Genomic DNA, 26,428 nt, shown 5'->3' on the forward strand with positions numbered 1-26,428 from the left:
CAAGGAGCCTGTAAATCACAGTTCACAGGCAGGAACCGAAACCGTAAACAGCAATTGTGTTGTCATCAGGGGAAAAAAGAACCATCTATTTCTGATTCAAGCATCAACTCAGATTTTGACAACAGAAAGCAGCAGCACTAGGTCCCGGTGCACTGAGTGAAATATTCACCGGTACAAAAACAAATCCGTGCAGGATTCAAGTAAAAGAGGAAACAAAAGTCTTTGTTTGAGATGTAGTTTATTTAAGATCATTCCCTCCATCCCATGTCCATGGGTTTGCAAACTTCAACTCACATTCTAAAAATGTTGATGCATAGACAATTCAAGATGTCATCAATTAGCCGGTCAATGCAGCATTGAGCGCACTGTGAACATCGACTCCGATCTGAGCCTCAGCCTTCTCCAAGTCAGTTGAGGCTGATCCAAGCTTCGCGGTGAATTCGGTGAGACCCTTCTGGACCAAACTTGGGTCGATCTGATCCAGAGGGACAGCCTCAACAGCCACAATATCAGCAATTGAGTTTGCGTGGACGAATGCAAAGCCACTGCTCACAAAGTACTTAGTCACATCGTTTCCCTCGTGTACCGAGAGAACACCAGGCTTGAGCTCTGCGATTGTGGAAACATGGCCTGGCAAAACACCCATCTGGCCAGTTGTAGCTGGTACAATTACCATGTCAACCTGAAAAAGGTTAAAACGATGCCACATCAATGAAAAGCAACACAAGATAATACAGTTGATTATACAGATGGGAAACATGTCACATTAACCATATCATAACTATACAAGAAAGCAATGTAAACCAGAAACCGATTCCATGTCACATGTCAGACAAATAGCAATGATGAAACAATGAAACATGACGGTAGAGAACATATTATCTAAACCTATATACAGCATAATGTAAAGAGTTAATAACATCTATGCTCAAAATGACAAGCAAGTAAGGAGCACAAATCGATCTTGATGTAAATACGACCCCTTAGATTAAGCTTAAACTAACCTTCAAATAATACTCAGATCACCCTTCCATCCCAAATAGCAAGTTCAACAACCTCCCCAGAGCATACAGCACGATAAAATATCAAGTAGTTGGTGCATATCATAGTAAATACATTAGAAGAGACGAAATAACAAAGCCAGTGATGTCAGCAAGCTACCTTTACTGACAAGATACTAAGTTGCAACAATTGAAGCGATTAGCAGACCAAGAAACATTTTTCTAGTATGGAAGTTCAGAATAATCTTTTCCCAATCAGGTTAATCTACACCAGGGATGTTGACATTAAATAGTAAACGCTGACAAGTAATAACCTTACTAAATCTACAACAGCACGTCAGCACCAGAACACAATTACACGATAAGCACTTGTACAAGTCCAGGTCACTTGTCCTCAATCCACTATTTCAACTCAGAACCACACACAGAGAAAAGGTATGATTTACCACACATCACAACAACAAATTAAAACAGTGAACATATAATAGAATTACATGCAATATATCATGCTAGTCAGAAATAAAGCATTGCTTATGCAATCATTGACATGAGGTAGAGATTATTCTGAGAAAATAACTGTACAAGGAATCCCAAATGAGACCCAAAATCCTCACTCACGGGAAAAAACCAACAGAAAGAAGTCCATAAAAGGAAGTCAAGCAGGCAAGCATGCATTTTTACAGCCTAAAGATGTCAAACTTGGATGCTCTGAAATTACAGCAACTCCTGTACATCCACTAAACCCCAAAATAACTGCAATCATTATCAGCAGCAATCATTTGTCTTCAGAGATCTCAAATGCTCCAAGTTGTACTCATCGGTTAAGCAGCTGAAGTCGACCAACACCCATTTATGTGGTGGATTACACCAAATTGACCCATCCAAGAATGTCTGCTCCAACTTGCCCGTGCCAGCCGACGACCAACGAAAACAAGGAAAATACCTGATCATTACCTCACAACCTCGCGCAAACAGAAAGCCGAGCCCGTCCCTTTGTAGGATCGCATCACAAACATTTGACCTCAATACTAACGTCGGGTGATAGCATTCATCACACCACCTTACATCGAATCCACAATCCCTAACTGAAACACGCTGACCCCATTTATGTGGTGGATTACACCAAATTGACCCATCCAAGAAGGTCTGCTCCAACTTGCCCGTGCCAGCCGACGACCAACGGAAACAAGGAAAATACCTGATCATTACCTCACAACCTCGCGCAAACAGAAAGCCCAGCCCGTCCCTTTGTAGGATCGCATAACAAACATTTGACCTCAATACTAACGTCGGGTGATAGCATTCATCACACCACCTTACATCGAATCCACAATCCCTAACTGAAACACGCTGACCCCATTTATGTGGTGGATTACACCAAATTGACCCATCCAAGAAGGTCTGCTCCAACTTGCCCGTGCCAGCCGACGACCAACGGAAACAAGGAAAATACCTGATCATTACCTCACAACCTCGCGCAAACAGAAAGCCCAGCCCGTCCCTTTGTAGGATCGCATAACAAACATTTGACCTCAATACTAACGTCGGGTGATAGCATTCATCACACCACCTTACATCGAATCCACAATCCCTAACCGAAACACGCTGACCCCAGCTGAACATTCCCATCACCCCGGGCGAACTAGATCGCCGAAGGCGCGGCCCTCCCCTATATCGCCCCATCGCCCAAAACCGACCCCCAGATCGCGCAGACCCCAAACCCTAGAAACGCCCGTGGACACAGATCTGGGACCGGGGAAGGGGCGAGAGGCGGGTATACCTCCTTGTTGGCGATCTCGGACTTGTACGGGAGGACGAAGTTGATGGTGAGCTTGGTGGGGATGGCGGCTGGCGTGGGCGGGCGCGGCTGCATCAGGGTCATGGGCGTCTTCGGGGCCTCGATGTTGGGGGCCACCTTCTTCCACGCCTCCACGAACGCGGAGTCCTCAGCGGCCTGCGCGGGCACCCCCGCCGTGGAGAGCGCCCTGCGGCCGGCGACGGCGGCGCGGGAGGCCAGGCGGTGGGCGGCGTGGCGCAGCATCTTCCTGCTCTGCTGGTTGCCCTCGCGGACGGATGGACGGATGCGTGGAAGGGAAGGATGCGGCCTGGGGTGCGTTGGGCTTCGGCGATTTGGAGAGGAGAGTCGCTGCCGTTGGGTTGGGTTGGGTTGGGTTGCTTGCGCTGGACCTGAACAGATTTAAAGTTGGGCTGGGCTCGGTGCTCCAATTTTTATTTATTTTTTCTTCTTTTTGAGACTCTTTTTTTTACCTCTTCTTTTGAATTTGGTTTTGACAGAACTTGCTCTATCTGTCCCATAAGGAAGCTTTTCCACCGATTGTTCCTATGAACATTGATGTCGGTGTATGGTTAATAATCTTTGTTTTTAGATCCAATAAGAATAACTATTTGCAAACCATACTCACAAAAACAACTATAAGTATAGCATCAGAACCGTTCATTGCTTTCCCATTTTGAGCATGCCAAGTGGAGATGGACTTTTTTTAACATGTCTCGTTCCATTAACTAAACCGTGTGTCTTGTCATCGCATGTGTTGCCTCATTAAAAACCTTAGATTAAGAAAATCCAGTGGGACAAAACTCAACCAAGGAAAAAAGAGTACAACACTCAAATTCATTCCGAGAATGAACTAGTTTGATGAAGAACTAAAGTATCCACTAGAGATAAGCAAGTCTTTAAGCCTCCTTGTGCCAATACCTCGAATATGCTTCTAAAAAAGAAACATTTAATGACTTTGTGAAAAATATTTGCAAGATTCTCACTTATTCGATCTTTTCTATTTCTATGTCCTTGACCTCCTATTATTAAAAAGGATAGAAATATTTAGGGAGTATATGATTTGTCTTGACATAGCCATTCTTTATATGTGCAATGCAAGTAGGGTTATTCTCATAGAGGATAGTTGGGGATTTATCCACCTCTGCACCGCTACATTCTATGATATGGTATACCAACCTTCTCAGCTAAATGCATTCCTTAGTGGTTTTATACAGAGCTATTTTCTTTGAATGATTTGTCGACGTGGTGACAAGTGTTTGCTTAACTGATTTCTATGAAATAGTTATCTTGCCATTGAGAAACATATATCCAGTCTGTAATATGGCAGTATGAGTATTAGACATACCGAGTAATCTAACAATGTGATATCTTGTCCATTGAGATAAAAGAGACTAAGATCAATTGTCCCATTGAGGTATCTTATGACTCTTTTAACTATGTTCCAATGCCTCTTAGAAGGCTGTGAACTATACTAGCCAAAACAACTTATTGTAAAAGAAATAGCAGGTCTAGTGTTGTTTGCAGCATACAAGAGTGTTCCAATAGTGCTCAAGTATGGAGTTTTAGGACCTAATACTTCCTTATTGTCTTGCTTAGGTACGAGGGGATCCTTATTTGCTTCTAATGACATTTCAACCATGAGTATATTAGTTGGATGAGCTTTATTGAAGTATAACTTCTCTAAAACTTTCTTTTTTAGGTGGATTGGTGTTGGAATATGCCACCAAACAAATTCTCTATTTGTAATCTGAAACATAATATAGTCTCCCCTAAATTTTTTATCTTGAATTTCGTCTCGAGATATGAGCTAGCTTTAATGATGACTTTCTTTGTACCAATTATGTTCGAGTCATCAACATAATGAGCTTGTATAGTGTGATCTCCTTAAACATAATATGATGCAAGACACTAATCTGAAACATAATCTGGTTACCTGGTTTTGAACTACTTTAAACTATTTTAAAGTTAACAATAGAGAATACAATTGAGTCCTCTCATAAACTGCTTTGCGCTTAAAAGTAAATTGTAAAGCCTTATCCTTGAATCACCTTTATGCATCTATCAAACACTTGAAGTAGTATAGGACTTACTGAGCACTTTCCATACTCACTTTTGTTGTCATTCAGATGAGGAAACTGAAGCCGATTTTACTGGAGGAGAAGGTGAGGATGAAGAGTAGACTTAGAATTCATGTTCGCCCTCTAGCTGTTTGTGGCTTTGGGTCGTTGTCTTCCGCTGTGCTTTTGTTAGTCGTTATGCCAGATTTGTAATATACAATATGATTTATAACCTTTTGTACTCTGTAACCTTAATGCTTTATATACGAAGTTTGACTATGATACCACAACTGTTATACTATGTGTATCAGCTACTTGATCCAGAGACTAATACATAAGGAATAGGAGATCCTGGGAAATTAGGGTCTTACAGTTCAAATCAATCGATTCACCATCATTTCCCAATATGGTTGAACTTGATTGTTCTGTTCCTCTGAGTCAGGCGTATTTCTCAATGTATTATCATTGAGTGGTGCATCCACTGGATACCCATCAATATGATTGAGTCATTCATACGGAATTTCTCTCCCTGTTACTTGCATCTCTCTAGTGGACATATCTGCAGAACGAGATCCTTAAAATCAAGTGGTCTCCCCCTCTTCTTGAGCAAGAAGGGAGAGTAGGAAATAGAACCCTTTGCCCAAAGTGGTTTAACTCTCTCTGGTGCATTTACGTAGGTATTTGCAACTGTGTTATTCCCATATGATCCGTGAATGAATCTAGCAGCTTGTTTGCAAGATTTTGCAAATCAAGTATACATTGGACCTCTGTCTTAGCTTTTTTGTGTGTGGATCTATATACTGAAGGGTACTATAATTTCATGATAGTTCTTGACATTCCAATTGGATATGGTCCTTTTCTCCCTGTAATGCCGTGAATGGCTCTTCATTAAAGATCAAATCAGCGTATCTTGTCATGACCAGATCCCCTGTAATTTGTCCCAAGTATTTGAGTATAAATGGAGACTCAAATCCAATGTAAATTCCCAACTTATGTTGTGGACCCATAACAATATGCTGAGGTGGTGAAACCCTTACGTACAGAGCGCAACTGAACTTTGCAAATGGGAAATATTTTGTTCTTTCCCACACACAAGCCAGAAAGGTGAACATTTATGGTACGCTGATGGACATAGCTGAATCAAAGCAGTGTCATATAATACAATATGTCCCCAACATGTAGTTGGCAGACTAGACTTCATTAATAAGGATCTAGCTATTAGCTTGATTCGCTTGATTAATGATTCTGCAAGTCTATTCTGAGTATGAACATGCGGGACCGAATGTTCCACCGTTATACCTAAGGCCATGCAATAGTCACCAAATGCTTTGGAAGTGAGTTTGAGCATAGGGTTGTTGCTGACAAGTTTGCGCTAGCCTTGCAATAAGTTCTTGTGTTGAAACCCCAATGCATAGAGGCGGTCTTCGCTAGTTGTATTGCGCACCGGCGTCGGGGTCAACTCTGGCGAGCTTTTGTAGCCACTTCACCATAAGCCCACCTACGGAGAACACCATACCCGAGTTTGTATTGAGCCATTGAGCTTCATCCGAGAAAGCCTAAGCATGATTCATAACAGTTGCCGCCGATCGCTTGTATTCTAACAAGTCAGCGCCATTAGCCAAGCAGGGAAGGACTTTTCCCTTCTTTACTCCGATCGTCGGACGTGGCAGTGCCACGTGTGTGGCATGCAAGCAACCGTAGGACGGGCCATGCTGATGCAGCTGATCTTATCCCCTTAGTCCACCAACTCGGTCCACCATGAACCACAGACTCGAGTCACTCTCCGGTCCAGCCCATGAACCGAGCGAGCCCCACCTGCCAGCCTCTCATTTTCCTAGATAATCGAATAAATGTGAAATCTGGAATATTCCCTGAGAATTTCCAGAAAATGGTTAAACCTGAGTTAAACTTCAATAAATCATAACTGATTCAAATTAAATCAGAAAAATATTGAACGAGATTCGTTAGTCTTGTAAAATTGAGTCCTATCTGTTTAAATTGCCGATTGTGTTATTTGGTGATTTTTTAATCTTCCATTTGAATTTGAAGTCCTTTTTTTTGCCATAGTTTGCTTATATCACATTAAATTTGAACTCGGACGATGAGTGCACTGAGGAGAACGAGGAAGGATAAGGAAGACCAGGACTGGGGTCCAAAAGACTGTCAAGGCAAGTTCCCTACTCCCCTTGACCAAATTGCCCTTATGTTTCAAAGTAGGAATAACTTTGTTGTGAATACATTCATGTTATACGCATTACTTTAAATTGCTTGCTAGTTACACCTATCCAGTGCCATATGTTCTTTACCCTGATCCACTTAAATTGAACCCTAGGTTGGTCATACTTGTTTTCATGCTCATGCATAGTTGCACTGTTACTTGTTGATCATACTATCACCGTAAAAACTGCTTTGTGTAAATGCTTAAAAATGGTGATTCCACTTGTGTGTGTGTTGGTTGCAACTAATAATAATCAGAAACCTGATTTCATATCGGGGTGAGATAGCAGGGTACCTTGCGAGGTATCGTACCAGGGGATGGGTTGGGACTTGGGAGTCCCTATGGGGTGTCCATGGTGGATAGAAGTGATTAGAGACAAGGGATGCCTCTGCGTTGTGCCTGTAATGGGTATGCATGCGTGCGTACTTGAAGATGCTTGTCCTGGCCAGTTAAGGATTCAGTTGCTGTGCTTTTGGTTCCTAGCATTCCTGTGCAAACCACATGTCCTTATATGGGAGTGGCTTGGCGTAGTACCCTTATTAATGGTTGATATTAACCAGCAGGCGTTTAGTTGATGGTGTTAGGATGGAATGTGTTCGTAGAGCCCACCTGATTACTATACTTGATGTTCAGATTCAGAGCCAAGCTATGACTTCAAACGATGGAGAAGACGAGTAGAAGATGTTGAACCGATGGGCAGTCGTATCCACACTCAAGTTTGCCTGTGGAATGGAGCGTCACTTAGGGTCTATTTGTTTGAGTTTTTCTAAACAAGCGAAATTGCTAAAAAGTTATGTCTAGAGAAATTAGAAGTATGTTTTAAAAAAATGAACTAGAAGCTAAAAACTAACTGAGAGTAGTTTTTTTTTAAAGTAGTATGCTGAAAAGTTAAAAATTTATTGTAAATGCTAACATCTAAAATCCAAAAACACATTTTCCAAAAATCCAAAAACACAGCTAAAAATGGAAGCACAAACAAACATGCGCTTAGAATCTTCTGCAGTGGTTTTTCTTTGATGATGTATCAGCCTTATACCTACTTGTGCTGCGTGACATGATGATGTAATAAATTTGAATATTTATGTACTCGTTTAATATAAAGTTATGGAAATAATACCATTTGTGCATTGATGATTTTCTTCTGGGACCAACAATGAGGTACAAAGGGCTGGTATTTCATTGTAAGGAATTCCGGTCTGTTACATTAAAAACTGGTATTTCATTGTAAGGAATTCCGGTCTATTACATTAAAAACACAAACATTTTGGTTCAGGCGGAAAAACGAACCAGGTTTCGCCCTGTTGCTGAAAACGGCAATACAAGTACTCGGCGGACCATCTGCCCTTTTCACGTATATCAGCAGTTAGCCGATGGATAATAGCACACTTATTATGAGATAAAAGTAGCTACTCTACTCGCGGTTATTATAGTTCAAAGGAGAGGAGAGGAAAGGAGAGGTCCCCCTGAGGTCGGCCGAGCGGGCGGAGCGCCTTCAATGCGTCAGTGGACACGGACGAGAGGCGGCGGCGGCGGCGGCGCGTGGACTTCATGGTTCATGCTGGACATCAGCAGGAGCACCCGCCGGAAGAGGCGCTGAGGCGGTGCTGCAGCACTCGCCGGCTCTCGACAAGAAGGTCGGCATGTCGTTGGGAGCTCTTCCTATCTGGTGCCTCTGAACTGCTTTTTTTTTTCCCTCGTGATTTTTCTATTTTTGCGTTTTTGTAGTAGGGACCCTGGCGCGTTTGGTGCAAGGGAGAAATTCGTCATCCGAGTCTACTGAATTTGTGTCCATATTTTTCAGTTTTTGGTGCAGCTGTCCAAATTTCAATTGAAATATAAGCTTTTGTTTGTTGCTTTCTCGACAGAACAACTGTGTTTTTAACTTTTAGCTGCTGAATTATGCTCTAGGTATTACCATCAGCAACCGGCAGCCCCTATGACGCCTTTCCAGGCACAAAGTTTCATTTCAGATTTACACCTCCCGTCACGTTGAGCGACCATGCGCAAGCATTCCTTGATGTCTGCTGATTCCTCTATGCCACCTGATGACAACACTCATGCTGCTGGTGATTGTTCCTCATTTGTCGGACCAGTGGTTACTGCCATCGAGCCGCATCACAACCTTTGTGGTGCGTTCCTTTATGAAAAGCTGTTTTGTCTCTATTAATTCTAGCTGTTTAGTTATTAGTGTTGTTATAATTTAAAACAAGATTTCCATGTCTGCACAAATGAAAATATCCAGAACCATGAGCAATGTTTTTTGCCGTAAAAGAGATGCATGCAGTTCACCCATTAACTTACCTTGGTTACATTTTTAAGGAAATGAAGAATCTGTAGAATAGTTTTGATTGGCCAATGCACTTCCTAGCACTGTATATAGTTTACATATGAGAGACCAATGCACTTCCTAGCACCGTATATAGTTTACATCTGAGAAAATGTCATCATTGTAGCTTATCACTCAGTTGCAATCCTATGAATGTTACCGTGTTTTTTCACTGCACATATGTCTACAGTACCATCTTATTGGTTTTTGTGATTGATATTGATCACCGATCACATATTTTGTACTATGATGCAGCTACAATTCTTAAGGATAGATAAACTCTGGACTCCAGAGTATGTTCTGTTGTTTCATTGGACCCCATCTTTGCTCGATGTGAGTTGTGCTTGGCTACTTGCTACAGCATCTGTGACACTATGAGCTGAACTTCTTTGCCATTGATCATGAAAAAAGACTTCAGGCCTTCGAAAATGACTATACTGCGAATGCAATTGCTGTTTCAGGTTAGTTTTTGACTTTTTCGTTGTTTTACACTGTTCAACACCGGGTGTCCTCTTAATAGACTACAATTTGAGTCGCCATGCTTATGGAAGTGGTATTTCAAGATATATTTGGATACTCACAAAAACATATTTCATCTCCAACCAACATCCCTATTTTCTGACAAGCGTAAGAACCGGAAAAAAAACATCAACTTTTCAATTTCTTGAAACTCATCCACAATATTATGTCCATGGTAAATTCAATTGCTTTATGTTCTACTTCAAGGTTCTATTTCAGGCCAGCCTTGCTATACTGTTTACACTGAAGGTTTTCCCTTTACTTCAAAGTTCTCTTCGAGGCCAGCCTTGCTCTATCGATGAAAGTATGCTTCTCTTTCAATGGTACTGAAGTCATATTCATTGAAAACATACTGTACTGATAAACAGCTGCAGGCAATAAAATACACATCCTTCGGGTGCCTCACAACACGAGCTTACCTAGAACCTTCTATATGACCTGGGAAATATGAGTAGCACTTTGGTTTTTGTTTTATTTTGGTTGTTGAGGAAAAGCACTTTGGTGCAGCTGTGTTCACAAAACGTCTTGCAATATGTATCTTGGCTGTATCGGCCCTCTGGAACCCATCTGAGTGCTCACCAAACTCTGCAGCCCATTTCTTTCAACTATATTAAATGATTGTAACCCTATTGGATCTGAGATATAATATATAGGAGCTAAAGCTTTTCAGAAACCTATGATGTTTCTGAACAATACGAGAATTTATATAGTACTACGACGTATTGGAGATTCATGTCGTACTGCATGAAGGATAAATTTTTATGCATGTAGTTGTTGCTCTTGATTGCGCCCGTGGCAACGAGCGATACCTGAGAGTTGATAAAGGAAACCCATACCGATCCTGCCATCCCGCTCAACATATAAATATCAAAACCCATACCGAGTTACGCAGAAACTCCCAATTTCCAATCATCAGACTCCTACTTTCGCCAACATCACCTACACAATTTCTGTGAAATAAATATCAAAACTATATAGAATGCATACATAATGTAAAGGCAAATATCCTGGTCATGTGCGAGAGATTTGAAAGGGTTGGCCACCCCACCTATAGCACCTCTATACAAAGCCATTCCTCGGGCATCTTCGTGGTACTACGGAGGCCGGTGATAGCTGCACTTGACTTGCATGGCAGCAAATCCTGGAATATTCACATTGTACCACTACAGACCCCGATTGCCTTCTATACAGGTGAGGGATTAGGGTAGCTTCGTCAACCTTTCTCTCAATGCACAAGATGCCACCTCTTGCTGTCAAACCCCATTGCAAAATACCACGCCAAGAAATATGTTGCAGCCCCTGTGCTCCTCAGCACTGGCCGTTGGTCAATAGCCATCTTCAACAAGACTGCCCGGCTAAATATCCAACACATAGGGCGCCAAAATAAGCTTGAGCTCATTGCATGAATTTGGTGTCTATGCACCATCACTTCCACAATAGTGCAGAAGGGCACAGCCAAGCTGCTGTGGGCCAAAGATGCAACCCATCAAACTTCCGAAATGTAATGTGGCTTTCAGCCATTAAATCACAAGCTTTCATGATCACTGCGGAGGGGGTTGAAGAGACTGTGGTTGGGTGTTATAGTGAGCATATGATTGAGAGTAGAGCGGGTTCATCATGCTCTGCAAAAAGCAAAACTAGTTATGTCAGCAACAACTTCACAACCTGTAAAGGAACACTGAACAGAGATATAGAAAAACAAACCACCTGTGACTGAAGGGGTCCATGAGCAGCCATTCCAAAATGCATCTGAGATGATTCATCTTGTGAGGGATCATTGTATCCCACTTGTGTAAACATTCCATGTGATCCATGGGCCATGTGATCCTGGATCATACAAACAGACTTAGAAGCATACATATATAAGGGAAATGCTTAAAACATTTAGATTAATTGACATAACAGTTATGAACTGCAAGGAACCGACCTGAGATACAATGTCATTTGTTGTACCCATATGGGAGTATCCTGGATGTGCACTTTGGTTCAAATAATTCCCAGAGTATCCAGATTGGGGTGCTTGAGTAAATTCAACACCATAACCTCCTTGAGAAGCCTGTAAATGAAAACCATTTTGGTTTTAAAAGCCACTTTACCAGAGTAGAAATGAACTAAAACTTCAGAAAATTACATAATCTTACACAGCTATACTGAGTTGGTTGATTAAATTTTACAACGCCATTAAGGAAACATATATGACTCCAGAAACAGTAAAAAAAGTATGCAATGGCACGTGGTATACTAACCTGGGTAGAAAAATCTGCAATGTTGTACGGCACATGAGATCCTTGGCTCTTAAAATCATCTCCAAAAAAGTCCTAACAAACAAACAAAAGCATACTCCATCAAAGGAGAATACAACAAGATAATAATGCTAGGCATCATAATTCACAGTACCTGAGACATCCCACCAATGGAAAAACCATCGCGGAATGTTTGACTGAGACCTTGGACTGGCATCTAAGTTGAAAAGGCAAATGTTACTGTGGATATGGAACTTCTGCTGCTGCATGTATTAAAGTCTAGATATAAGTTAGAAACAAGCAAACCTGTGTCATCAACCCAGTTTGGGACATTTGACCTCCAGCAGAAGGCTGACTGCTCGGATTCTCCAAGCCAGTAAAGTTATAAGTTGACGCTATGCCACCCATAGCTTGTTGAGAGTTCTGTTGATGAGCAAGGTGGCCACCAATAGGACCACCAGTACTTGAACGAGGGGCCCCAAAGTTTCTACTCCCAGGTTGAGGCACCGGCGGAACAGCTCCAATGGGCCCATGCAATGATCCCCTGGTTGGAATTGCATATGGTTGAGAATGTGGAGCCCCAGGAAATGGAGGAAAGGGCATTCGCGGTACAGGATAGCCTGCTGGGTGCACACCAGGTTTATGAGCCCCATTTGGGGGGCCAAAAGGAACAAAGGATTGCCCTGTGGATGGGGGAAACAGAGTTAGATAGAAAAAAGGTATTTAAAAAAATGCATCATGAAAATGTAACTGCATATACCTTTTCCTCTACCGCTTCTCTTATCTGCTGCCGGGTTCGAGGCCACGGCCCCAAAGCTAGCTCCATGCATAACACCTTGACCACCACCCAGGAACAGTCTTCGATCATTGTAGATCTACTTACCAAAATAGCACTAATGAGTAGAGAAACAAAAATGTCAGGATGCCTTCCAGCAGTGATCTGGGAAAAACCAACTCACCTTTTTTGGCTTCTGAAATTGCACCATACTCTGCTTTAAGTTGTTCAAAGGTCCTTCAACCAAGCATTCATGCTCCTATACACACAGAAATTATGTGTAAAATTCAAAACCATATCGAACAACATAGTTGATAACGTTACTCATCATACCATCCACCCAAAGATTCATAGTATTTATGCAATGCATCAGTTTGCACCCACAAGAAACAACAGGAATCCTAATCAGCATCACTATGTATAAAGGGAAGGCTGTACCTTGTAATGTGTCAACAAGCTATTCCAAAGCGGCTGCTTGCTTAAAACTTTAGGATTACCAAGAATAACTATGCCATACCGTGCACGAGTTAATGCAACATTTAACCTGCGTGGATCATTAAGAAACCCAATACCCTGAAAGAGAATAGAAAAGGGTTGGCATCAGTTTACACGACCACTACAATAGTTTGCTCACCAAGTATGAACAGGTAAGCTACAAATATAAGTAGCTAACAGTTCAGTCCTTGCAAATGTATATCAAATGCATGCCCTGAATAAATAAATAACCAAATAGATACTCCATCCAGGAATATGCTCCACACTAACAAACTGTGTTGATTGTCTGAACTCTCAAGTATCAACTTCTATAGAAATACAATTTTTCCGTAGTGTAAAAAAGAACTTCAACTACATAGAATACAAATGGCTATTTGCTTATAGTGGACATGACCAAACAATAGTTAAACTGTGCAGGCCACATAATAGTCTACATTCTAAAAATAAGGGTCAAATAAAATAAAACAGCAAAGAAGCATACCTGGTGCTCATTGCTTCTAACACAAGACAGGATAATGTAGTCTTTCTCTCTTCCCTGAAATGAGTCTACACTAGCTACCTGCAAGAGGTACAAAACTTAAGCAAAGCAACCTCCTCTATGAGGGGTTATACATTATTATTCTTTTTACATGTTTTATGCCCAACCTCAATTTCCTTGTAAAGTTGTTGGCGAAGAGAGCCGTTCCTTGACATGTAATTTACAATGTATGCCCTTTGTCCTTCATACGGTGTGATAACTCCAATCTGTGTGTTAAACAATACATGAATACATGCTGTCTCACGGATTTTGAGATGTTCTTTAAAGGTAAGGAAGTCCTGGTGCAAACTTGAGATGAACAGAAAACATTAGTAAAATACCTGGCTTGGAACAACACCACTTCTTAAAAATGTTGTTACAATTTTTTCAACATTTGCAGCTTCAGTTCTATTGAGGTATGATGTCCCACTAGCACTGATCTCTTCTTGTCCCATCTGCAGAAAATCGATATGAATATGGATCTAAATAAGAAGGAAGAGCTTTTGTGTGTGAAACATGACAGTTTGGTGGTCCAAGAAGCTACCTGCACGTAGAAGAACATAGGCCGATTTGGAACAGGCCAAGGAAAATCAATTCCAGATGATTGCCTCTCATTTACAGTTACTCCATTTTGCAGTGTGCCTTCATAGAAGCAGTTGGACGGAAATTCTGAGAGGCAAGGATGCATTCTATATTGGACCTGTAAATCAGAGACTATTAAGTTAAAATTATCAGGGATGATTTAGAATTATTAGTTTTCTAAAACTTAGATATAGTTTAATGTCATGGTTTAAAACTTAGATATAGCTTAATGATTTTATAACAATGACAATCAGATATAGACTGCACATTCATACTTGAACTCATTTCCACTATATAGGTCATCTAAAATACCAAAGGAAAGTGACCAGACCAATTGACACACCTTAGGAACACCTAAGTAGAGTGAATCACAACTTAACATGTAACTCGGTGGTCTTTTAGAAAATGTCTATTGTTTTCTTTAGCATCAAACATAAATTAAAAAAAATAGAAACTGTACAAGCTAGGTGCCTAATGCAATACTCCCACAACTTGATTATGTTTCATATAAAAATATAATACCAAAATTAATAATTTTGGAAAGGACAAAATTACAGGAGTAACTATTTATACAGAAAACTAGACGTGAGAGGTGCTACCAGAACTCAATTTTATTACGGAAAAAATAATCATAGCCTTCATACATTTGGCACCAATGATGCGGGAAGTAGGGAAAGCATAACATTCCATGGTAGTACTGCTGAAGCATAAGACATTAGAGGCAACCGTTACCTGTAGCCTGAATGGCTTCACGCCAAGGATAACAAGACGTTCAAAGAGAGATTGTGCTAACCCTGCACGGGCTGCTTTTTTGCACATGATGACTGGACCCAGTTGGCAGTGATCTCCGACAAGAACAACCTAAATAATAAATTGTATGAGTACAAATAGAGGATAATAAAATAAAATAAACCAGCAAACTTATTGCTTGTTACCTGCTTGACACCAAGAACCAATGGAATAAGACATTCAGGCTCTGTTGCCTGCGTGGACTCGTCAATAAGAACCTGAAAAATAAAGTTCGCCATTGCTTCAGGGTATGTTACAGAACAGACATCAATGTTAAGTTGTTAACCTAGAGACAGCAGAGGGTATGCAAATTGTTACTTGACGGAAACGGAAGTTTGACAGACGAGGATCTCCAGCACCAACACAGGTGCAGCAAATGACATCAGCACTTTGTAGTATCTCTCTTTCAGTGGCTCGTTTTAGTGCCTTGTACTTTTTCTCATCACTGCTCGACAATTCACCTGCAAAAGTATAATATAAGCATAAGAATCCTCACTTGATAAACTCTAGACACATCATGTCCCTAAAAAATGTTCAATTGTGGCATCACAACAGTTAACACAAATAAATGACCTTGTTCATCTTTCAATTGCTGTAGCTTATGCAACTCGCTCTTTTCAGATGAATCAAGGTGCCGAACCTGCACAATGTAGCAGATACATCAGTAACATCCATCCATAACAAGGAATGGAAGCAATCAGATAAGAATCAAGACTGTACCTGATAATGAAGTGTCAGATGCTCAACAGGAGATGAAACAGCTTCTCTAGATTTTGCACACAGCCTAACAACCTGTAGCATGCAATCACAGTTACTAACAAAAATCACGAAATACTGCATCTGAGAACAGAAAATCACTGCAACGACAAAAGCTGGAGACTCAAAAGGTGAGTGAGTGGGTGTGATGGGGGCTTTTATTATTTTGTCATCATATAAAATCATTTAGGAGTTATTAGTTGAAGCATCATAAAAAAAAATTAACGGGTTCACTGTGTAAGTACTATATCCAACTGTGTAAACCATGCTCTCTGCTAATCGTCCAAACAGCTATAGCATATAACTAACTGAATATTGTTAATTTGCTCAACATGTAGTATGAGAAGTCAAAATAAGGCCAGTCGGGTAACTGTGGAAAATTGAAATCACAAGCAGAACTCAATGTTTACCTTGAGACCAGTTGAGCTTATCTTCTCTGCTAGCTGATCAACAGCAACATTACTTGGTGCACATACAAGGACCTAAAATTTGAAAAAGCAGAGCAGAGATTAAGAACAATCTCTCAAAATATATCTGCAAATAACACACTATTATAGTCTTATACCTGTCCTTGACCTTGCTTTGCCATGTGATACACAATTGCAGCAGATGTGACAGTTTTTCCAGTGCCAGGTGGACCTTGAATCAAACTAATTGGCTTCTGGAGGACACTTTTAACTGCTAAGACCTGAACATACACACCACAAAACCCAGAAGAGAACATCAGATTGATAAATAAATACAAACTAAAAAAATCCTCGTCTTAAGGATATAGCATCATAACAGCAGAAAACTTATGCGGCTGCATCCTAAATTAAAATAATTAGTTACAAAGAAAGACACTAAAATGTCTCAGAACAACATAAGAGCAGCATGCTAATCAAGGGAATGAAAGTATGATGCTAAAAGAACTTATGACAAGCAAAATAGGATAAGGCACATATTACTAACAAGTAATACATATATAATTTACCTGGGAAGCATTTAATTCTGGAAGTCCTGGTGCACCAAAGCGTCTTGGTAGGGTATTACGTATTATTTGATGCTCGACTTCATGTCCCAAAAGGTGATGGTATATGTACCTATGTTGAGAGAACAGACACAAGTAAAATTTTGCTAATAGTGATATGACTATGACAAACACTTCAGAAGATTGGAATGATATAAGAAAGAATCCAAATACATACTTGCTACTAACTACCACAAATATTCTGAAATGTTCATAGTTAATCAATGTAACAATATATCAGGGCCCTACTATTAGGTATGAGCGACAACAAATTGTCCGCAAACTAACTAAAATTTTTCAGCCTAAGTACTTCCTGGATTTAATAAGGCTATTTTCAAGCAAAGAGCCTTGTTGCTCTTTCAACTTGAAAATGTCAAAGACGCAACATAATCATGCCCACAAGGCCAAAGCCTATGTAGTATAGATGCATGGAACTCACCCACTGACACTTGTCTCATCTACAGCAAAAGATTTCATCGCTCCTTGCATCCTATCAAAGCTGGTACTCTTCCAAACAAAATCCACACTGAATCCGGTGTTTAATTCAACAGGGACCCCCTAAAATCCAGAGAGAAAAATGACAATAGGCTTAGCGAATGCTAAAAGGAAACAAGAACAAACTGCCTCCTCATACCTGACTAGCACGAAGCTCAAGTGCCACCTCCTCTTGTGCAGTGAGCTTAATCTGAAAGAATAATGTCCTTAGCATGGGCACAAGGTCAAAGTGACAAGTAAGATTTCTGAGCAATTATCAACATGCTACTGGTGCACATACCACATGTCCCACAGACTGCCATGTGGGGTGTGAACTATCACCAGGAAATCTCAAGCGTAGCTCATCTCCAGGAACAAGCCTCAATTCATTATCTTCCTAAAATGTATAATTGATTTCCCGTGTCAGGCAAAAAAAAAAAAGGGTAGTAAAGCCCAAAAAGGTTGTCCTATAGAAAGTACATGAAGCAGAACCAAAATAGTCCATGAAGAAAAAAATACAATTAAGGTGTACATTCACTAATCCCACTTATTTCAGTTCATAAACGAACCTTTGGAAAGACAAAATAAGCTACGCGCTTCTTGTTCAGTCCAATATCCCACCGCACAGTTACATTATCCTTGCTCTGCGACTCTTTCATCATCTACAAGAAAATAGAAAACAATGACACAATTAAGTTCTGTAGTGGAAAATAATAAAGAAACATGAGGTCATTTCTAGAACATGGTACCTTGTCATAATCAGCCTCGAGCTTTATCAGCGGAGCGAAAACATTTTGATACTGGCAAAAAGAGGTTTGAAAGATTGAGAGCACTACTAAAGCATTGATAGGTAAAATGAGCTCAAGAAATAGAAATATGCAGAATAAATTTAATAAAATCTCAACCTGGTAAGCATCTTCATACTTCAAAACCACTGGCTGGGGTTCATCATCTACACCAGGCTTTTCAAGATCTTCAAGAGAGGCGTCAGGATTTGCCTTCCAGAGCTCTTCCACTTTGTTAATTTGCTGAGCACTAATCTGACGAGCTCTCAGCTGTTCCTGTTCTGAGGGAACCTGGAAGAAAGTAAATTGTTCAATTATCAGAAAGTAAATAGCAGAAAGGCAAGCACACAGGTGTGACAGACCAACCAAAGAAAGCAACATGTAAAAACACTTGCCTTTACAAGCCATGACAAGAAACACCTGTCGTCAATAAGAGGACACCACTGACTGAGATCCCAATTCATATCCTTCAATGCATTAACACTCAAACATGGCTCTCTGCACAGAAGAACAACAACATTCTCCGCCTTTGCTGAGATAAATCCAAGAAGAAATACATTCCGACAACCACAGTTATAGCACTCAAGAATTGTTTCTCCCAAAGGGCTATCCTTGTGAAGGCACACTTCCTTATGCTTTGCCCTAACCTGCGAAAAATACAAATATGATTATAAACATCTCAATAACATTAACTTCGTGTTAAAAGGTGAAACCAGGTGGATTCTTGCACAAAAAAGGTATGTGCTTATGAATTGTAACCTAGCCTACAGATGTTAATTTTGTACACAAACCCAAGGCCCTATTTGCTTTTGATTCTAATTATGGATTCTAGCCCCAAAAGCAAAAGCAAAAACAAACGGTCACAATATAAAAGCTCATTCTCACAATCCACAAGCCAAGTTGTACTATAAAATCCCACAATTCATAATCTGATGGGAATGAGCTTCCATGGATTCTACATATTGGACTGGATTCTCACAATCTAAAACTAAAACAAACAGGCCCTAAGGTTGACTGTTAAGGATGGCAAGTATGTGCTTGTGAGTGAGTAATCCAGCCCATACTAGGTTGACTGTTAAGGATAGCAAAGCTATTTCTGGAAAACTATAGAACAACTTCTTCCCACAAACCCACGATTTTTTTAGCTTTGATCAAAGCTAACTGATGAAGCTCATTCACAAAGACATGAAAACAACCACTTTTGCTGAAAGCACAAGGCTGGAATACAGAATTCATTAATGGCTGGCCAGCACATTTCCCATGTCATCCTCCTTTATTTATTTCTTGTACTTGGTGCCATAGATATTGCAACAAAGACTACTGGGTTGCAATCTTATCAACAGAGTTTCTATTGTTTCAAAGGTCTGTAACTTCAGAAAATATTTTCAGTGGGAGCACACAACATTTTTTAAAGAAGCCCAGATGCTAATTTATATAGCGGTATGACATAAACTTATGAGCTATCAATACTAGAAAAGGAGTAACATGCAACAATAGTATTTTTGCCAAAAAAAATTGGAGACACTTCAGTACAGTTATCAGAATCAGTCAGCACTAAGCAAATAGGGTGTTGCAACACAAAAAGTTGTCCAACAGAGCTGTCACGATATGTGCTTTCAACGTTTATGGGACAAGTTTTTAGAACAAAAGATACCATGTAATACAGTTGGCATCAACCCAGTACGTCCCATGCAGTTTGAGATGGTCTTGCACTCAAAATACAAATAACTTCCTACCAAAATGTTAAATGACAGTATCATGAGCACCCTGCAAATGGGACCGCTACTGAACTGCTAGGTCCCAAAATAGGAAGCACATTTGTCACAAGATGTGGCAACTATTCCAATCATCACAAAAATGCAAATTTTCAATAGAACAATGAAAGTGAAATTAAATAAGCACATCCAGCATTTTTCATTCCCATGGAAACATGTCATAGATACAAGTATACAACCACAAATACAAAATTGCAAACTGGGTTATTCTACATCAAAATTCCAAGAGAATTAATAGGAAATTCAACACAATACTAATTACGATTTCTACCAAAAAAAACTGTCAAGTCTCTTTCCACATCAATCCAACATGACCACTAGGATTAGCAACTCGGCAGAAACTAGAGAAACTGCTAGCACTGCATGTCATAGAAATTACGAAATATAAATAACCTGACTAATGGCATTAACTGGGATGATCATTAGCGTATCACGTCCTAGCCACTCCCACATACAATACAAAGTGTGGCCCAATCAAACATTCCACCCTCTAGCAATGACCCAAAAGCCTAAAACGGTTGCAAAGAAGCGAAATTTTGTGAGACAAAGTACCTGCCCATTCTAGCAATGACACAAAAGCCTAAAACGGTTGCAAAGCAGCGAAATTTTGTGAGACAAAGTACCTGCCCATTTGGTTTCTAAGCAACTATGTACAGAACAGACAGCGCAGCAATCTTAAATTCTAACTGACTCGTCCTTATTAACATAAACAAATTAAGCAATGACATAAGCACAAGTAAGAAGCCAAACCAGGTGGTTAACAATGTGAGAGCCGGAGGTGTTCCCCCGCGAGTTGCAGAACCACTTGCGGCAGGAGGGTACGTTGCACCTCGCCACGCACGCGGGGTTGTGGATCCCGCAGTACCGGCAGGCGTGCTCGACGAAGTCGCCCTTGCCGTAGTCGTACCCGTCCTCTCCCGCGCCGGCGCCGGGCGGCTCCTCGAAGCTGAGCGCCGCGACCCCAGCTGCGAGCCCTTCAGCAACCGCCGAGCGCGCCTTGGAGGCGGATCGCGGCGACGGCGAGGAGGATGAGGCCGGCTGTGTGGGGGCGTCCTGCGGCGCGAGATCGGGGTCCGGGGAGGCGGCGTCGTGCGGCGGCAGGGGCGGGGCTGGCCATGACGAGGAGGAGGACGACGCGGCGGGGGCGGGGGCAGGAGGCAGCAGCGTGGATCGGGCGGTGGGCTGGGAGAGCTCCGGGAAGTCGGGGTAGTCGAAGTCGTCGCCCTGCGTGTTGAACTCGAGGAAGGTGTAGGCGTCGCCGGCGGAAGGGTCCGGCTGCGAGGCCGTCTCGTAGAGGTCAGCCGCGACCGCGGCGGAGGAGGGCGGCAGCGTCGCCATCCCGCAGCCTAGGGTTAGGGTTTTGCCACGGGAGGAGGGGGAGGGAGACGGGGCGAATCGGGAAGGGGGGCTCGGGGAGGCGAGGATGGTGAAGGGGGGGTGTTGGGGTGTTGATTTGGTTTGGATTTTTTATTTATAACCGTGCGGGGTGGGGATGGGGGTGGTACTGCAGTATAGTAGTTTCGCTTCGGATCGTATCGCCTCGTGATTTGGGGAGAGACCGGTAAGCCTACGAGTCTACTACGACTACGAGTTCGTGAGTTGCGCGGTGCGTGCTTCCGACGCCACGGCAAGGACGGGGCCCTAAGTGCCGGGCTCGGACCGGACCAGCCTCAATGTTTCGTCCGGACCAGACTGGTGCGACTTGCGAGTTTTTTACTTCTGTTTTTGGATTTTTAAAAAGTTATGTTTTTGATTTTTCTGAAAAGTTATTTTTAATTTTAGCTATTGGATTTTATAATAATTTTTTAGCTTCTCAGTACACTACTTCTCAGAAAAACTATTTTAGTTAGCTTCTCAGCTTCTAATTTATTTCCTCAGAAACCACTTTTCAGCAAACCACCTAGTAATAATTAGGATTATTATGTCCTCCAAGTTACTACCAATTTTGCCTCTCAAATTAAATTTATTTATCATCATCTGTCTTATCTTATCATGCATGTCCACAATCTGCATGTCCTTAGTTTTTAACATCTAGCTATTGAAACATTCAGAAAGGTTATTATTGTGTAATCTATCTTATAGTCATCAAAATATTTGCTTCCACTCCGCACATATGGATGATTGTTATCCAACCAAGAAAGTGTATTATGACTCTTCTCCTCTATCTTTCCCATGTGGTAATTGAACTTCTCAATTGTGAAACTCTTGGCAGCTACCCCAAAGGACCATAGTACTTCTTCTTCATGTTCTTCCATAAGTGCCTCATACATTCTCTATATTTCACTCCTAGGTAGATATCATATACAGCCCCCTCTATTCCTTTGTTTGCATCTATACTGATGACCAAACATATATGAACACAATAGGATTAAGCAAGTAATTCAAGGATGAAACTTGAAATATGCAACTTGAGAGATGAAACTTGAAAGATAAAACTTGAAATATGCAACTTGAAATATGAACAAACATGTAGGAGTATCAATAGCTTTCTTCAAGTTCTGGATGAACCATGTTCAACTTTCCTTAGACTTAGTCTCAATCACTCCATATGCAACTAGAAATAACCAGTTATGACCATTCACTGCAACAGTTGATGCCAACTGACATCTTGATCTTCCTGTCAAGTGAGTGTAGTCTATGGCAATGTAGGACCTGCATCCTTAAAAAAAACCATCAATACATGGTTTAAGAGTAACAAAAAAAACCTCTTCTTGCTAGTAGATGCATAAAACTGCCACTTGCAACCCTTATCTGCTCTCTTGCATATGGCTCTAAATCTTTTTTGTCTTTCTTGACAATATGAAAAACACGATCATTCAAGATAATATGATGGGTAACTGTTGACTTACACTGATCGACATATAGAAATGTCACATCTTTATCAATACATGAATCATCAACATCATATGAAAAGATAGGAACATCGTCCTTGTCATCCTCATCAACTATTTCAACATCAAGATCATACTCAGGATCAGAGCAATCAGAGTTAGAGTCAGATGATATGGTCAAATCAGTGTTATAGCTACTATCACTTAGTGCCACAAGTAATTCAGTGTCAGAGTAAATGCCCTCCTCATCAACTCTTACTACCTCCTCATCATGTGCAACTTTTCTTTTGAACTTCTTGGTTTTCTTGGTAGGTTTCTTGGATGTATCTCTCTCATTGGTGACTCTCTTATTAGTGGGTGTCTCATTTGTGGCTCTCTTAATTATGGTCTCTCTCATGTCTTGAGTGGACTAGTTTGGATCAGCAGGAGAATCCAAATCTAGATGTGGAGTACTCGGAGTTTCTATTACTCTATTTCTCACTGTAGGGTGATACCTACGTTTTGTGGGTGAAAACTATAATGGACTTTCGAAATCATTGATCTGGGCATCAATGCCAACTACTCCCTTCTCTAGGTTGAGTTGAAACCATTCTTGCAATTGTACATCAGTTTTAATCTCAATAGAGGCATCGTCCAAAGAACACCAAAAAGTTGTGTATTACTTAGAACCCCACATAATTCTCAGCTATGTGATCAATTAACTGCAACAATCCAAAGTGGTGTCTATCAACACGTGGTGTCAAGATTTTACTTTTACATTATGTCTTTGACTCCCCTTCTGGCAAACTAAAATATGACCGAACTTTAACAACAAGTTTCATATCGCTGGTAACTGGCCTACAAATCATAGCAAAATATATACAGTTAGTTAAATCGTCCTAAAGACCAAAGCTAATTCGTCCTACGAACTAAATTGAATTGGCATCCATGAGATCTAGGAACAACCACAAGAATTACCTATCCTCTCCACACTCCATTGCTTCACAGTTGTTGTTTCCTTATCCCAACAAAAAAATATGTATAAGCATGTTGTAATGAGTAACTACTTGGAACAACACACTCACATATTGAAGGAAAACCGGTAACATCTACCTACACTAAGCTATATTGGTTGGCATGGTAACTACTGACCAGTCCAAATAGACAACTTTGGCACCTCCAACTTAGAACTATGATTGTTAAATCCATGGTCTCGCCCACAGTTATTTCATCAAGTACTAATGAAGATAGGCAATCTACTAACTCTAGATGATTTATGTAATTCCTCCTTAAAAAAACAAATGTGCATAATAATGCCCCTAAGAACTAGAAATTTTCCAACCATCAACTTTTCCAGATTTCGACAAGATTCCCAGCCAATTTTTTAGCTGGGCTCATGCCCAACTAGACCAAAAGGTTCACGAACCACTTACAACCAGCTACAAACATGTGTTCTGCCTAATCAGTTTTGTAGTTCACGAACCACTTACCGAGCTGATGAAGTCGACAGAGCGCCCGCTCTAGCTCCTGCTCGCACGCCCGTGCCTGCTCGCGTGCCCACACCCGAGCCTACTCGAGGGCCTGTGCCGCACCTCCTCCTGGCCTACTCACGCGCCCATGCTGCATCTCCTTCTGATGTGTCACTGCTTGATAGGATAGGATTCGAGTGGCTGCAACTGATGTGAAGAAAGAAAGGATAGTGTTCCACACTTGCACATGGGTATTTTGGTCTAATTCCATCCCTTCCAATTTTCCAAAGATTTTTTTTCTTTTTCTAATCAAAAAATTGATTGTTACCTGACAGTGTGAAAAACTTAGGGCAAACGCTCGATTCATGTTCGAAAAATGAGAGCAAAGTCACAAAGTTGTAAAATAGGGGCAAAATCATAGTTTCGCTCCAAAGTAGGGGTACAAACACAATTACCTCTTTAAATAAATAGCCCTTTGGTAGGGCGACAGGGATAAATAGCCCATTATGCGGACGAGATTAAAAATAGCTCGATGCGTAGGGCAACTAGAGCTGATGTGCCACGCCATTGTGGCAGCCACTGAGTGTGCATAGCAGCAGCTGACCTGTCACCCGCTGGTCAAGCAAGATTAAAAAAAAATCACCTGGTGTGTGATGGCTTCAATAGACTTGTACGGCTTGTTCTTCCGCAGTGTCCTCTGGCTTCGTATATATAGTGGGGCTGTCATACAGTCTCTGAAGTCCTTTCTTCCCGTTTTTAAAGATAAACTTCCCTGTTTATGAAATATTCTAGGTATCTGTAGGCAATTTTTATGCGTCTAGGGATTCCCTTTTCGAAGATAAATATATACTCCAAAAATAATAGAAAATCCTGGGGTGTCCAAATAGGGTAGTTCTATACTACTCATCAGCAAGCCCCACACCAATACGTAAAATGAGGTTGTGACGGATCAAGAAACTTAACCTAGCCAAGGAAGACATCTTGAGAGGCTACCTCTTCGAGTGATAAATCGGGTTTCTGGGTAGGATGTATGTCTATACGGGTTCCTGATTGTCATTGGGTCATCTAGTCAGGATATTAGGACTTCTTTGGGTAGCTCTATGAGACTCTGGGTAGGGACCTCATCCAAGTAGGAAATCTGGGTCAATCGATAAGCATCGTCTCAACTTCTCAGGATTTCGAGAAGGTTGGAGAAAATTGGGCTCTCTGTTTGGTGGGGTTTCCAAAAGTTGAACCATCGCGATAGAGATCTCATGTGGTGGTGAAAGAGTATTTCCTCCTTTTCTGGCAAAAGATCACGATGATGTTTGGAAACTAAGCATATTTATCGGTGTAGTGTGTCACCTCTCCAAGGATTTTGTACCAACAACCCCCACATGCGCCGGAAGAGATCCGAAACATAAAATGTGATGGACCCTGACACGAAAGATCATAGCTCTAGAGTAGCACTTGTAACCGCTGCGGTGGCTAGTCAGAGAATCACCAAGTACGCTTAGACTTTCTCTTGTATCTTGTGCTTGGGAATACAAACTTATTCTTTTATTAGTAAAAACAAAACAAAAAAGAATGTAAATGAAAACGGTAAGACTTCCTGAGAATATGATACCGAAGAGATACAAACAACCTAATGTGCTTAGTGCTACTCACTTCCTCCTCCAACTAGAGTAGGATGACTTCGTTACTAATCAGGGAGCTTAATCGGGTCAGGCCTAGGTCCGACGTGAGTGGGAGGTGTCATAGCCCCTAGGACTCAAGGACATGATAAGGAATCTTTGTCACATCCCACGAGTTCGTAACTTAGAACATCATCTCTACACGAAAGAAATCGTTTTGGCACGAGCACAATATGTTATCGTTAGCTCTTGGTGTATTGCATTCATCCAGTCTTGACTGGTTATCTGGGAAGAAAACTCAGATAAGTAGTCAAAGATAATAAGATAAAAATTGTCCACCAGACATTCTGAATCATTCGACTAGGGTAAGAGAAAAGACTTGAATGTTCATACTTCCCCTCTGGTCGTAGAAACTCT

The 26,428-nt window shown here is 41.1% G+C and overlaps 2 protein-coding genes and 1 long non-coding RNA gene across 6 annotated transcripts; 1 reads left to right on the forward strand and 2 right to left on the reverse strand.

Annotated features, from left to right (window-relative positions):
• Positions 1–201: 201 nt before the first annotated feature.
• LOC133890823 (ATP synthase subunit delta', mitochondrial-like) lies at positions 202–3,163 on the reverse strand. 3 transcript variants are annotated; one of them, XM_062331403.1, is made up of 2 exons: positions 2,782–3,163; positions 202–682 (listed from the first exon to the last, which is right to left on the reverse strand). In XM_062331403.1, the coding sequence occupies exons 1-2, from the start codon at positions 3,040–3,042 to the stop codon at positions 338–340; spliced, it is 606 nt and encodes a 201-aa protein (XP_062187387.1). In that variant the 5' UTR covers positions 3,043–3,163; the 3' UTR covers positions 202–337. The 3 variants fall into 3 exon arrangements, 1 of the variants encoding a protein (XP_062187387.1); XR_009904116.1 differs by lacking the exon at positions 2,782–3,163 and adding an exon at positions 1,005–2,775 and having other exon boundaries at positions 545–682; XR_009904117.1 differs by lacking the exons at positions 202–682; positions 2,782–3,163 and adding exons at positions 691–1,004; positions 1,316–2,775.
• Positions 3,164–8,486: 5,323 nt separating this feature from the next.
• LOC133889919 (uncharacterized) lies at positions 8,487–10,346 on the forward strand. Of its 2 annotated transcripts, XR_009903973.1 has the most exons (4): positions 8,487–8,708; positions 8,800–9,203; positions 9,656–9,861; positions 10,127–10,346. It is a non-coding gene; the product is annotated as an uncharacterized LOC133889919 (long non-coding RNA). The 2 variants fall into 2 exon arrangements; XR_009903972.1 differs by having other exon boundaries at positions 9,656–10,134.
• A 513-nt stretch (positions 10,347–10,859) lies between these two features.
• LOC133889918 (regulator of nonsense transcripts 1 homolog) lies at positions 10,860–21,549 on the reverse strand. Its single transcript, XM_062330339.1, has 29 exons — positions 20,870–21,549; positions 18,740–18,991; positions 18,465–18,635; positions 18,309–18,359; positions 18,129–18,221; positions 17,861–17,956; positions 17,720–17,770; positions 17,525–17,643; positions 17,050–17,158; positions 16,642–16,764; positions 16,487–16,558; positions 16,041–16,112; positions 15,894–15,960; positions 15,639–15,781; positions 15,467–15,538; positions 15,264–15,392; positions 14,494–14,649; positions 14,291–14,404; positions 14,078–14,176; positions 13,914–13,991; positions 13,376–13,510; positions 13,122–13,196; positions 12,923–13,037; positions 12,469–12,845; positions 12,317–12,379; positions 12,166–12,237; positions 11,847–11,975; positions 11,627–11,746; positions 10,860–11,541 (listed from the first exon to the last, which is right to left on the reverse strand). The coding sequence occupies exons 1-29, from the start codon at positions 21,455–21,457 to the stop codon at positions 11,461–11,463; spliced, it is 3,822 nt and encodes a 1,273-aa protein (XP_062186323.1). The 5' UTR covers positions 21,458–21,549; the 3' UTR covers positions 10,860–11,460.
• Positions 21,550–26,428: the final 4,879 nt, after the last annotated feature.

This window comes from Phragmites australis, chromosome 14 (genome assembly GCF_958298935.1).
Source record: "Phragmites australis chromosome 14, lpPhrAust1.1, whole genome shotgun sequence".
NCBI classification, from domain to species: Eukaryota; Viridiplantae; Streptophyta; class Magnoliopsida; order Poales; family Poaceae; genus Phragmites; species Phragmites australis.

Bases quoted from the DNA above. Each gene is read 5' to 3' on its own strand.
- LOC133889918 (XM_062330339.1), bottom strand. From the start codon at position 21,457: ATGGCGACGCTGCCGCCCTCCTCCGCCGCGGTCGCGGCTGACCTCTAC. The intron at 17,771-17,860 runs GTATGTGCACCA...TTATTCTTTCAG, and splicing joins GGCAGTCTGTGGGACATGTG to ATTAAGCTCACTGCACAAGA. The intron at 14,177-14,290 runs GTATTTTACTAA...TTTAACACACAG, and splicing joins GTGGTGTTGTTCCAAGCCAG to ATTGGAGTTATCACACCGTA.
- LOC133890823 (XM_062331403.1), bottom strand. From the start codon at position 3,042: ATGCTGCGCCACGCCGCCCACCGCCTGGCCTCCCGCGCCGCCGTCGCC. The intron at 683-2,781 runs GTATACCCGCCT...AACCTTTTTCAG, and splicing joins CCGAGATCGCCAACAAGGAG to GTTGACATGGTAATTGTACC.